The sequence below is a fragment of the Rhipicephalus microplus genome, unplaced genomic scaffold (assembly GCF_043290135.1).
Source record: "Rhipicephalus microplus isolate Deutch F79 unplaced genomic scaffold, USDA_Rmic scaffold_14, whole genome shotgun sequence".
Classification (NCBI taxonomy): domain Eukaryota; kingdom Metazoa; phylum Arthropoda; class Arachnida; order Ixodida; family Ixodidae; genus Rhipicephalus; species Rhipicephalus microplus.
The window spans coordinates 33,141,576-33,155,990 of record NW_027464587.1 but is presented as its reverse complement, the minus strand read 5'-3'; the positions used below and the strand labels follow the sequence as shown (position 1 = coordinate 33,155,990).

General features: G+C 44.4%; 1 protein-coding gene across 1 annotated transcript in view; it reads right to left on the bottom strand.

The window, feature by feature from the left end:
- The window catches only part of LOC119180815 (uncharacterized), a 318,155-nt gene that overhangs the window by 76,022 nt on the left and 227,718 nt on the right, over positions 1-14,415 (bottom strand). Inside the window, exons 9-10 of the mRNA XM_037431955.2 lie at positions 13,561-13,619; positions 923-1,004 (exon numbers count right to left, since the gene is read on the bottom strand). Of these exons, the coding sequence (XP_037287852.2) occupies positions 923-1,004; positions 13,561-13,619 (141 nt within the window). The remainder of the gene's footprint in view (positions 1-922; positions 1,005-13,560; positions 13,620-14,415) is intronic.

Genomic DNA, 14,415 nt, shown 5'->3' with positions numbered 1-14,415 from the left:
AATGCCGGCCTACTACCTAAAAGTTTATAAATAATGCCCTAGTGGGTACCAAGCTAGTGTGCTTGCTGTAGTTACCCAATGAGTGTTTTGAAAACGCCCTGAAAGGCCACTCTTCTAGCTTTTGATTTGACTGTGGTGCGCCTACCGGTGCTTTTTTGCAACATTCTTTAGGTGGCTGCTGCAAGCACATTTGCAGGGTACCCACTACGGTATAAATCATCAAATACTAGGCAGACATTCACTATGCCATCTTTCGTCATTATTCGGAGAAGTATGGCGCCCGCTGAAAACTTGCATCAAACTTTGCGCATTTTTGTGCAGTGGCTCACTACGATGATGCAACAAGATTTAGTAATCCCCACAGTACCCCAAAGTGTGCATGTGCCACAGTTATTAGGTGAAAGGGATCAAGCTTTGGTAAAAAGTTGGGGCCTTCAACGACCCACACGTTGCGCAATTCGCAATATGTGAAACCTGGTTGTTCCTTTGCTGTTCTAAAACGTTTTAATACTCCTATCAACGCGATTACTTTGGCGTAATCAAGCCGGCCTGACGACAAATTGCAGAGGATTCTTAAGTGCCGGCGTGGCTCTGTGGTGGAATGCTGGGCTGGCACACAGAGAACCCGTGTTTCATTCCGATTGTATGCTTGGTGTTTCTTATTTACGGAGTTTTTTTTAACCTCTTTTGTGCGATAGTGGTTACGTACACCGGTGGCGGAAACAACGGCGCGCACGTGAACCGTGTTGTGATCTCATTAACAGCTTCCACTGTAAAAAATCAACGCAACAATGAAATGCAACAGCGCCTTTCAGGGGCACCGTTTGCTTGCACAGATCAGCGTAAATGCGTCAAACGGAATGCCACACAACATGCCCGAGGCAGATGCATTGCACTTCCAACCATTGAAACGTCAGCTTACCAGCGTTCCACTTCCTCTTCCATAGCTGCTAAGGCTTCTGGTTGGTTCCACTCAGGGGTTCCGGGGAGGGACGGGTAGTGACCTGTGGACAAGAAGAAAACAGTACTGTTGACTTCAAGTGAGTGCAAAGAATATCTTCCAGCAAAAATCAAAGCAATCACGAAGAGTGAATAAGGAAAAAAATTTGAGATGCACAGTTGCGGCTGAGAAGTTATTTGGCAAGTGAAAACAATAAACAAGATAAGTAGACAACAAAAAGACAACCCACGTTTTATGCTGCTTCTTGTCTTTTTCGCGCAACCTTGTTCAACCCAGAATCTTGAAATAAATATAAACGTGATTCCTCTTACACAGGTGTATTTTGCACACACATACACTTAACAATGTCGCAGAGCACATGTACTAAAAAAATATACTACCTACAATTTTACACAAAGCGCTTGTGTCTCCTGCTCCTGTGCGAAAGTTGTGCGCTTCCTACCGAAATGGATTCATACCAAGATGGCCCGTTATATTTGTTTATTAGGTTACAAATTTTAAAATAGTGGCAAGTGCAGAGTCAACTGTTTACATTAGCCACGCATTGAGTTCCACTGGAGGACAGATTGTGTTAGAAAAACTAGCCACCCTGTTTACGAGGTGTCTCCTGACGGGAAGAGTACCAGAGCCTTGGAAGAACGCTAACATCATCTTAATACATAAGAAAGGAGATGACAAGGACTTGAAGAATTACAGGCCAATTAGCTTGCTCTCTGTAGTATACAAGCTATTTGCAAAAGTAATTGCTAACAGAGTAAAAAAAAAACATTAGAATTCAATCAACCAAAGGAACAAGCAGGATTTCGAACAGGCTACTCAACAATCGACCACATTCATACTATCAATAAGGTAATAGAGAAATGCTCAGAATATAACCAACCACTATACATAGCCTTCATAGCTTACGAGAAGGCGTTTGATTCAGTAGAACTATCAGCCGCCACGCAGACACTGCGGAATCAGGGCGTCCATGAAGTATATATAAACATTCTGGAAGAAATCTACAGGGGATCAACTGCTACCACCACCACCACCATCATCATCATCATCATCATCATCATCATCATCATCATCATCATCATCATCATCATCATCATCATCATCATCAGCCTGACTACGTCAACTGCAGGACAAAAGCCTCTCGCATGTTCCGCCAGTTAACCCGATCCTGTGCTTGCTGCTGCCAATTTATACCCGCAAACTTCTTAATCTCATCTGCCCACCTAACCTTCTGTCTCCCCCTAACCCGCTTCCCTTCTCTGGGAATCCAGTTAGTTACCCTTAATGACCAGCGGTTATCCTGTCTACGCGCTACATGCCCGGCCCACGTCCATTTCCTCTTATTTGCTACCATAGTGCTTCATAAATAAAGCAACAGAATACCAATCAAGAAGGGTGTAAGGCGGGGGGACACAATCTCGCCAATGCTATTTACCGCGTGCTTACAGGAGGTTTTTCAGAAGCCTAGAGTGGGAATAGATAGGGATAAGAGTTAATGGAGAGTACCTTAGTAACCTGCGCTTCGCCGATGACATTGCATTGCTGAGTAACTCAGGGGACGAATTGCAACACATGATTATGGAGTTAGACAAGGAGAGCAGAAAGATAGGTCTTAAAATGAATCTGCAGAAAACGAAAGTTATGTACAACAACCTCGGAAGAGAGCAGCGCTTCGAGACAGGTAATAGTTCACTTGAAGTTGTAAAAGACTATGTCTCCTTAGGGCAGGTAATAACCGAGGAGCCAAACCACGATATTGAAGTAACTAGAAGAATAAGAATGGGGTGGAGCACATTTGGCAAGCACTCTCAAATTATGACAGGTAGATTGCCACTATCCCTCAAGAGAAAGATATATAACAGCTGTATCTTGCCGGTACTTAGCTACGGAGCAGAAACCTGGAGACTTACAAAGAGGGTTGAGCTTAAATTGAGGACGACGCAGCGAGCAATGGAAAGAAAAGTGGTAGGTGTAACCTTAAGAGACAAGAAGAGAGCAGAGTGGATTAGGGAACAAACGGGGGTTAAGGATATTATAGCTGAAATCAAGAAGAAGAAATGGACATGGGCCGGGCTTGTAGCGCGTAGACAGGATAACCGCTGGTCGTTAAGGGTAAGTAACTGGATTCCCAGAGAAGAAAAGCGGGTTAGGGGAGACAGAAGGTTAGGTGGGCAGATGAGATAAAGAAGTTTGCGGGTATAAATTGGCAGCAGCAAGCACAGGACCGGGTTAACTGGCGGAACATGGGAGAGGCGTTTGTCCTGCAGTGGACGTAGTCAGGCTGATGATGATGATGATGATGATGAGTTCCACTGGCAGATACAGATGTACTTTTCTGCTCTTCGTGTAGCAATCGCATTCCAATGGCAAATCGGAGCACGTATGCGTTTCATAGCATATTGAGAGCAATATTGTATTAAGGATTGTTTGATTCAAATCAGCGAATCGAGAAAAAGTTCCCGTGACGTATTCTGCGCTCCCGTGTTTCATCGCGTCATGCCCGCATGTTTACAGTCGTACGAATTCATGAATGAGTATTAGACAGCACTTCGCACTCCCTCTCGCTCGATTTCGGTGTCACAAATGCCCCCGTCAAGGCGCACGCGTTTCACTTGCAGATTTCAGGACAGCACTCTCTCTCGAATCAACGCACTGCGTGCGCGCCCCGCCGAAGTGCTCGCGATCTGCCCTATAATTCAACATAACACTCCGTTAACACCAGGATCCGATGAAAAATTTTGAATAGGGGCATAGACAATAAATAATTCATTGTTGTATCCTGAGAGGAAGCAATAATGTTGACCGCGATTGCATATTTTAAAAAAAGGAAACAAATTACCGCATTCGGTAATTCGTTCAGGCATTGTTAAGGTATTGTATCCGCGTGGGTATGTCCTGTCTCTTTATTATAAATAGTTAGAAACTAGCTCAACTTTCTGCTATTGCCAAACAAATGTTACCATTGATCAGGATCTGGAGGGGCGTTGGTTCATTTAATGCAGTACAAATTGTGCCATAAGAGAAAAGGACATTAAAAAAAGGAAGACGAACTGATCAAGTGCACCAGATTGCGCTCTGTCTGTTATTGTTCTTTGTCTGTTGAGTATGTTCTATTTTAGCGCATTTTCTCTCTGCATAAAAAGTTTGCGTTAATTTGACCCTTATTCGCCCGAGTCTCTCTTGCCTCAAAAGTAGCCCACAAGTGCTTTGGTGTGGCATTTGTGGAACAAGATATGTCTTGTTTGATATATTGACCTTCTAACAATGCATTTTCTACATAGTTTTTTTCAACGAACCCCCGTCAATATACGTTCTGGTATTGTACGCAATTTCATAGCGACCAAACTTTAGGCCCTTCTACAGCCACTAGTCGATTATATATAAATTGATCGGTCACCATAAACTTATTGACATAATATACAATGGCAGGGTATTCTTCGGCTACACTTGGTTCCTGCGCCACGAAACACTGTCTCAGCATCATCATTGTTCGAAAGTACCCTATTCTCACACCCACTATTTTAATTCTATTTTCACGCTACTGTACAATGGCAATGTAACTGCTGTTTTGTCCGAAGCGCTCGCGCACAATTTTCCGATGAACATAGCTTGTATTCAATGAACTTAGCACGGTAAGTTGAACTAGCTTCCGATGAACGAAAACTAGTGGCACCTAATGGTACATGAACTTAGCTTTCGAATTATTGCGGTAAATATAACACGAAGACATGAGTCTGACGGAAGGAAAAAGCTATAGGCTAAACCACGACGTGAAATGACATCTTCACCTTCCGATACATTGCGCAAGCCAATTCTTCGTGGACGACCCACTGCGTTGGTCTAGTGGCTAAGGTACACGGCCACTGATCCGCAGGCCACGAGATCAAATCGCGGCTGCGGCCGCTGCATTTTCGATGGAGGTGGAAACGCTGTAGGCCATTGTGTTCAGATATGGGTGAACCTTAAAGAACGCCAGGTGGTCGGAATTTACGCAGCCCGGTGGATTTGGGACGTTACACCCCACATATAAATCAATCATTATTTTTCTGGGACGAGCCTCGCAAGCTGTTTCACCATAGGCAACAGTTACTCCGGTGGTCTCTTCTTAATAACCGTGAACTACGGGTCCAGTGAGAGCGTGTCGTGGATGAAACATCGAGGATTCAGCTGCGAAGCCCCGTGGACAGGGCTCCTCTGGGTCGTTTTTTTATCGGGAAGACAGCTTCGAAGCTGCTTCAAACGAGCATACCACAGCCACTCTGTTCGCTGGTATACGACGCGTGAGAACACCAAAATACTTCCACTGTAGCCAATGTTATTACTGGTGCACCGTGAACTCATGCTCAGAAGAACTTGCTCTTGGGCGACTTGGTGCCCTAGTTTGCTGAGCATTTCGTACCTGGCGCTATACTAGGAAGATGAAAAAGTGGAGAAGAAAAAGACAGACAGGTGCCAAATTATAAACTGTTTATTTTCCGTGCAGGCTGAAAAACAGGTAAACTTCCATCCACTGCATACAAAGGCATATGCCAGTGGTGTGAAGGAACGCCGACGCTCTACCACATCACGTGAGAATGTACAAGTGTTTTGTCGCAATAAAGTTTTGTTTTCCATCTTCCATTCACTCACAGTTGCGTGAAAGTGTTACCACATATATGTCATCACGTGACTTGTCGATTGAAAAAGGGCAACTCATATTATCGATAAAGTTTAATAGACATATCAATGACACAAGCCGACCCATTATTTTTTATATCATACGCCTCTAGCACTTCCGTCGCTGTTTGGTCTCTGCTTTTGTCGATAACTCTAGCTTGCTCAAGATGTGGAACACACAAGCATGACACGACATGCGCAGGAAGATGCGCAATACCACTCTTGCCAATACCCTTGGCATGCTCCCTGAGGCGGTTGTTAATACACCGCCTCGTTTGCATAATGCAAGACTTGCCGTAGATCAGAGGAATTTCATAAACAAGACCTTCGGCACACCGCCTGGCAGGTTTCCCATGCGTTTTTAGGCACTCTTGCTGCCTGGCACTAGAAACTCGTGGGCACAAGTGTGCCGGTTTATTTGGGGCGGAACTGCAAACAGTAATTGCAAACTTCGCGGCCATACTGTTCAGGTTATGGCTCAGCATGTGGAAATAAGGCACCACCTGTGAATTATGGCGCTCTTTTTTTTTTCTTGAGGGCACTTCCTGACTGCTAGTATTCAGCTTCTGTTGGAAAGATTCGGTAAAAGCATACAGGACAACCCGAGCAAAGCCAGCCTTACCAAGTCTACCAATTCGACTACCTAGGCTGGTCTGCACCATGTGCGGGCACAATATGCGCAGCGTGGATTGGAGGCAATGCAAGGAAGTTTTACGTTTCACAATGTTCTAATGCATGAAATCATATGACAAAAGCTCTTTTTACTGCGACACATGCAAGCTCAACAAACATGACAGCTTTTCACGGCCAGGTTAATGTCTAAAAACTTCAACACATTGTTGGGTGGAAACGCATGAGTGAAAGTTAATCTTTGGCATTTGTCCTAAAAGCATTTGAAATGTGATCTACTATTTTTTGGGCGTGCACCAGGCGCGTCTTGTCTAATATAATCAAAATATTGTCTACATACGTAAAACATTAAAAAATTCGGCAAATACCACGCACTTTGACCTCGACGTTAGGTGAAGGATGCGGAGGTAAGGTGGCTGTCTTGCAACTTTTTGATTGAGCGGCACGTCACGAAATGACGCTAAATATACACACACACATATGCTGAATAGTTACAGATGTTTACACAACCAGCTGTTAGCACTTACGCAACAATGCCTACTGGAACATGTGTAACAGCAACACCAGAAGCAGAGATGAAGCGCGGATGCGCGTGAGAATGCTGGTCTTGGACACTGCTACATAAATCAACTTCAGCACATGGAGCCTTACCATAATTGACGTTAACCTGACGTAACGGCTGTATCAAAGAAGTAAATATGAAATGTTTATGAAATTGGGTAGGCAGCACTGAAACCAGTATTGACGTTTCACGAAGATTAGCGTCTATTTCAAAAGTAGTTCCGAGACCTGGCGTAGCTCTGTGATACAATGCTTTATTGCCACGCAGAATGCTTGCGTTCGATTCCACTTGGAACCTCGACATTTCTTCTGTGCATTCATCGGGTCGACGCTGCCGATGTCGCGTGTTTCTCAACGCTCGCGCGTTAAAACTGCCCATGTGTGTTCTCGCCGTTCCTGGGTAGATTCTAAGTGTCAATAACCTGTGGCCAATACCCGCATACCAGCGGCACCTACCCGCCCATGGGTATGTACAACGCCGACTGAATTTCACGGCCGAAAGGCTGCGGCAGTGACGTCAGAGGGTGGGGGCCCAGTTACGCCACGAACGTGGCGGAAAGCCTGTGTTTCGTTCACGTTTTAGGAGAACCAACGCTCGCGCTCTCGCAGCTGCTGCGGCTTGATTGGGCCGAATAAGATATGTGGAAAAAGAAGTCTTACTGAGCATGCTCAGTTGGGCAACTTCGCTCCCAACCTCTGACGTCACTGCGGCAGCCTTTCGGCCTTGAAATTTAGTCGGCGTTGATTGATTAATTTGTGAGGTTTAACGTCCCAAAGCCACCATATGATTATGAGAGACGCCGTAGTGGAGGGCTCCGGAAATTTTGACCACCTGGGGTTCTTTAGCGTGCACCCAAATCTGAGCACACGGGCCTCGACATTTCCGCCTCCATCGGAAATGCAGCCGCCGCAGCCGGGATTTGAACCCGCGACCTGCGGGTCAGCAGCCGAGTACCTTAGCCACTAGACCACCGCGGCGGGGCTTAGTCGGCGTTGGTATGGGCCCCTGTTTGGAGGGAAGTGTTTGACGACATGCGCGATGGGATTGTGACATTATTCACGCCTTAACCAGCGCGTCTTATTCGTCAGATCATCTTACTCTCCCATGCTAATTTTGTTTCACGGCAAGTTAAGAGGTGACCACGAGAACCCCCAACGTAAGCGGCTAGATAGATAGATAGATAGATAGACAGACACGCTTAAAGGAGCTGAAGTTCGCTAAGAAATGCTTCGAATTTAATAGGATGCGACGAATTCGAAACACGTTGCAACGCCTGGTCAATAATTGATAAAAAAGGCACATAAAATCGGTGTTACACTGCACCGGATGCAAATGCCTTTCTTCAGCAATTATAGACTACCTACAAAAGAAACGCAAGAACTTTTGAGGTACGCCTTCAGAATAGTAAGAAAGGTAGGTACCGATATTTCCGCTCGAGAAACAAAACAATAATTGTTAGGGTTCCAGCTGCAATCAAACCGAAGAATTCTGCGCGGCCATGAAGCATTCTACGACAGAGTTACGCCAGGTCTCTGAGCTACTTTTCAAATAGACGCTTATCTTTGTGAAACGTCATAAGTGATTGCTGTGCTGCCCACCCAATTTTATAATCATTACATATGTTCTCCTTTCATACAGCCGTCATGCCAGGTTAATGTTAATTGTGGTTAGGTGCCATGCGCCGAAGTTCATTTATGTAGCAGTGCTTAGGACCAGCATGCTCGCGAGAATCAGCGCTTCATAACAACTTCTGGTGTTGGTAATACGCATGTTCCAGTTGGCCTCGGTGAGCAAGTGCAAACAGCTGGTTATATCAACATTCGCAACTCTTCATCATATGTGTGTGCGCGCAACATTTTTAATTATATGTAGCGTCACTTGGGGACATGTCGCTCATATAAAAAATTGCATCACGGTCACTGTCCTTCCACATACCAAGCATAACGTCAAATCCCAGGTACGTGAGATGTGCCGAACTTTTTTTTCTTTTTTTGAACAATTTTGTGCATATACTGAACCAAAAAAATTATGAGGAAACGGGTCTTCGCAGATTTAAATTACGGGTAGTGTGCTTCATATGTATTGCATATTTAACAGCCACCTTTTTTGAGCACGCAGGTTTAGAGCTGATGTGTTATGAAAGAAACATTGGGCTCACACCTCCAAGCCACACGCAGCGATATCCGGATTCGGACAGCCAGATGAGTGTAAGTGAACTAAAAGGTCTATGCTTCTAAAGCTAATCGTATATTAGTGTGGTCCTTCCTCAAATGGACCATCAGAGTAGTATTCATAAATGTTTCCGTGAAGAAATAGTGAAGTACTATATGGTGCAAACGAAACTATGTTGCCTGAATGGCAATTCTCCGCACACTGAATGCACATAATATTTCTTGAAAAACGCGTGATAAAGAAATTGTTTGAAAAAGAATTGGCACGTGGTGCGGCCTCGCTTGCGACCACCCGCCAGTAATGTACTTCCTCACCAGAGCAAGATTGGCCACTACCTCTCATGACTACAGCAATTGACCCTAGGCCGTCAGTTCCCAGCGGCTGCGAAGCAACTGTTCAAGGTGGCGGTCAGACCTGCGACGCAGCGGAGGGTACTAAGAATCTCTATGTCCGGACAGGCCGCCTTTAGAATCCGAACTTGGCTACCTTCAACGCTAGAACGCTATCTAGTGAGGCTAGTATAGCTGTCCTATTCGAGGAATTACAGGGTGTTCAATGGAATGTAGTATGGCTCAGCGAAATCAGAAAGAGTCGTGAGGCTCATACAGTGCTGAAAAACGGACAAGCCCTATGCTACCGTGGATAAGGTGTCAAAAACGAACTAGGGATGGGGTTTCTTATCCACAAAAATATCGCTGGCATCATGGAGAAATACTGTAAAAACAGTGAGAGGGTGGCAAAGTTTCATAACTAGGTTAACAAAAGGTACAAGATGAAGGTGGTACAGGCCTACGCGCTTACATCGAGCCATGATGATGATTTAGCTGAACACTTCTACGAAGACGTAGAATCAGCCATTAATAAAGTAAAGTCACAGTATATTATTCTGATGGGTGACTTCAATGCCAAAAAGGGCAAGAAACAGGCCGGAGACAACGCAGTGGGGAAATATGGCATCGGCTCTAAAAATGCTAGAGGGAAGTTATTGTAGTAGAGTTCGCAGTACGTAATAATTCACGGATCTCGAATCGCTTCATCAGAAAACGAACTAAAAGTAAGTGGACGTGTCGAAGTCCTAATGGCTAAACTGAAAATTAAATAGACTTCATTCTGTGTGCACACCCAGGTATTGTACAGGATGTAGAAGTAGTTGGCTAGATCTGATGCAGTGTCCATAGGATGGTGAGAGCTCGAATTTACCCAGATTTAAAAAAAAGCAGGGACAAAAACTAATACGCAAGAAGTCAATTAGTGGACTGGCGGTGAGAGCGAATGTACAGGGATTCGGTGTTCCGCTTCGGAGTAGATTCGAGGCACTAAACGAGGTAACCAACGTTAGCGTTGATACAATAAACGATAATTTCGCTAGTATCCTCAAAGAGTGTGCAATGGAAGTCGGAGGTGCAGACACTAGAGAAAACACTCACAAACTATCTTAGGAGATAAAAAGTCCTATTATTAGCCGAGAAACTATGAAAGCTTCACATCCAACCGAAAAATAGAGCTGGTGGGACTTTCAAAGTTAATCAATAGACGTAAGGTAGCTGACGTCGGATGGTATAGCATGAGGAGAATGGAGCAGACTGTAAAAAGCAGTAGAAGCCTAAACGGTGCGAAGGCAAACTTATGCGTAGGTGAAAATCGGTTGTATGCTTTATAGAAAAAGGAAGACAATACCATAACCAATATGAATAGGATAGTCGAGGTTGTGGAGGAGTAATACAAAGGGAAGTACAGAAGCTAAAACAACCAAAATTATATAGTGAGAGACAATAATAGTCCAGAGGAATTCGACAACGCACCAGTAACAACATAGGAAGTAAAGAAAGCCCTGAAAATAATTCAAAGATGCAAAGCCGCTGGTGAAAATAAGGTAACAACGGATGTCCTAAAAGACGGTGGAGAAAATGTTAGAAAAACTGGCCACCTTATATACGAAGCGTTTCTTAACGGGAAGGGTACCAGAATCTCGGAAGAACGCCAACATCATTCTAGTTCATAAGAAAGGAGACGTCGACTTGCAAAATTACAGGCCGATCAACTTACTCTTCGTTCTCTACAAGCTATTTACAAAAATAGTAGCTAACAGAATAAAGGCGACAATACAGTTTCCTCAACCAAAGGACCAAGCAGGATTTCGTACAGGCTACTCCACAAGAGACCATATTCATACTATTAGGTGATAGAGAAATGTGTGGTAAACAACCAAGCCCCATACAAAGCTTTCATAGATTACGAGAAGGCGTTTTACTCAGTCAAGATATCAGCAGTAATGTAGGCAATACAGAATCAGGACATCGAAGAACCCTGCATTAACATACTGGAAGAAATGTAGAGTGCATCTACAGCCACCCTAGGTCTTCTGAAAGAAAGTGACAGAACCCCAATGAAGCAGGGTGTAAGGCAGGGAGACATGATCTCTCCAACGCTGTAAATGGCGTGTATAAAGGAGGATTGATTGATTGATTGATATGTGGGGTTTAACCTCCCAAAATTACCATATCATTATGAAAGACGCCATAGTGGAGGGCTCCGGAAATTTCGACCACCTGGGGGTCTTTACGTGCGCCCAAATCAGAGCACGCGGGCTTACAGCATTTTCGCCTCCATCGAAACTGCAGCCACCACAGCCGAGATTCAATATCGTGACCTGCGGGTCAGTAGTTGAGTACCTTAACTACTAAAGCACCATGGCTGGGCCCACAGGAGGATTTGGAAGTGTTAGGGATAAGAGTTTATGAAGAATATCTTAGTAACCTGCGATTCGCTGATGGCATTGCCTTGATGAGTAACTCAGGAGAAGAATTAGAGCTAATGATAACAGAACTGCACATGGAAAGCAGAAAAGTAGGTCTGAAAGTAAATATGCAAAAAAACTAATGTAATGTGCAACAGTCTAGGCAGAAAACAGCACTTTGCGAAAGGCAGAGAGACACTGGAAGTTGTAAAGGAATATGTCTACTTAGGAGAGGGAGTGACTGCGGAGCCGAACCGTGAGAGTGAAATAACTAGAAGAATAAGGACGGGGTGAATGACGCTCAGCAAACATTGTCAAATTATGAACGGTAATCTTCTATTGATCCTCAGGAGCAAGGTATAAAACAGCTGCATTTTGGCAATACTTAACTACAGAGCAGAAACCTGGAGGCTTACAAAAAAGGGTTCAACTTAGGTTGAGAACGACGCTGAGTGAGACAAAAGGAAAATGATAGGTGTAACCTTGAGAGAACAGAAGAGAGAAGAGTGAGTCAGGAAACAAACCGGGGTTAAGGATATCATAGTTGAAATCAGGAAGTGGACATGGACCTGGCACGTAGCATATAGGCAGGATAGCCACTGGTCATTAAGGGTAACTGACTGGATTTCTAAAGAAGGCAAATACACGAACTGGGGACAGAACGTTAGGTGGCCCGATGAGAATAATTGATTGATTGATTTGTGGGGTTTAACGTCCCAAAAATACCATATGATTATGAGAGACGATGTAGTGGAGGGCTCCGGAAATTTTGACCACCTGGGGTTCTTTAACGTGCACCCAAATCTGAGCACACGGACCTACAACATTTCCTCCTCCATCGGAAATGCAGCCACCGCAGCCGCGGTTTGAACCCGCGACCTGCGGGTCAGCAGCCGAGTACCTTAGCCACTAGACCACCGCGGCGGGGTGGCCCGATGAGATTAAAAAGTTCACAGGTATAACACGACAACCGAAAGCACAAGACCGCGTTGATTGTCGGATCATGGGAAAGGCCTTTGTCCTGCAGTGGGGTAGTCAGGGTAATGATGAAGATGATGGTGTGATATGGTTCATATGGGAGTAAAACTACCAGCAGAATGCCTCACTTGTGCCAGAAAAATCTTTTCTAAGATATGACTGGTACTTTGCACTAATCACAGACTCTCACAACACCAGTAAAAACGAGTGCAACGCTCCGGAACACTGAACCCAGAGTACACTCGCACGTACACTGCGGTGACGTCATGTAACCACCGGAAAGGCTTTAAATATGTAGCACGTGCTAGTTGTCGCATAAGTGGCACATGTAATTTTATGTCATGATTTATTACTTAGCTTTCTCTTTAGGTCTGTACCGTGTGTGCTTCTTATATGCACTGCGCTAATACAAGTTGGGTTATTATACATGACCCACTCATCCGAGCTACAAAACTCCTGAACTTCTGATGAGATTGCTTGGAACTTACAAGGTCACTAGCAATTACAGTGGAATGTTTGTTAATACAGAAATAAAAGGTGACAGGCTTGACCTCTCGTCAGATTATCGATGGACAACTCTCTGTTGACTGATAATATTGTGCAGCGTGTATCGCTTGTAGAGTGAGGTTACGTTTCCCGGACACAGGCTCGCCCTAAGAGGAATGTTCAGGCTTGAGAATGCTGAATTCTGCCTTCATAAATGTCACCATCTTGTGACAAATGAACAGTTACCGGTTGCAGCAATCAATGTAATGATAACTATAAGTACATTGCTGCATTGACGGAGAGCACAGAAATGTCCGAAACACCACTCGTATGACGGTAAAGGTTTCCACGCACTCTTTTGACGCAAAAACAACTCACCATCGAAAGGGGGCAGATAGCACAGGAGGCTTCCCTCGTAATCAGCTTCGTCCGCTTCCCTGGGAAAAGACAGCGCAATGCAGGCAATATTTATTACAATGCGAAGCGTATTAATGATACTTGAATATCGGTGAAAAATGTTCCAACTGTGCTATTCATAACTATTTGCTTTCTAAACAGCTTCACTCAATCTGAAGCCTGTACATTGTTATTTGAGCTCTTCCTTGCTCGTGCTCATCGCCAAGACGTTCGTCACGAGCACCACAGTAGTAACAAGAGTTTTTTTTCCGCCTACCTTTGTTCGCTCCGTGTTTTCATGGCTAGATACCACGGACATCAACGTAGCTCAGAAAGTGGTCAGCAGATGGAAACAAAAAACCTAAAATTGCAAGCACGCTCCTCGCACGAGTGACGAGGCGGGCTCATTAAGTTATTGAAGCTTCATATTCGTGTCCTCCCGCATATGCACCCAAACATTCTGTTAAAAAAACTTTGTCAGGAGTGTTAATTGTTGCGACACACTCCAATGGAATGTACGAGCAGATCACTTCGAAAACCGCAAAAGTTAGGCCGAAAAATATTACGTTGTGCCGAAAACGAGGACCTTAGATGACCTTTGCTACGCAATAAAGTGACATAGCTTTAGGAGCATTTCTGAGCCAATATGAATGCAGGAGTATTTTAAAACCTGTTACCTTTGCAATCGAAGTTGAAAGATGCCAAATCTGCCTAAATGAGGGCAACTGCATAAACCGTGTGGTAGAGTCTTCACGTAGGTTGCGAATGTAATCGTTTTGTGGCACTTTAAAAGAATTGTGCCCAATGTGTTATAATGGTTCGTTATGATTTCAAACC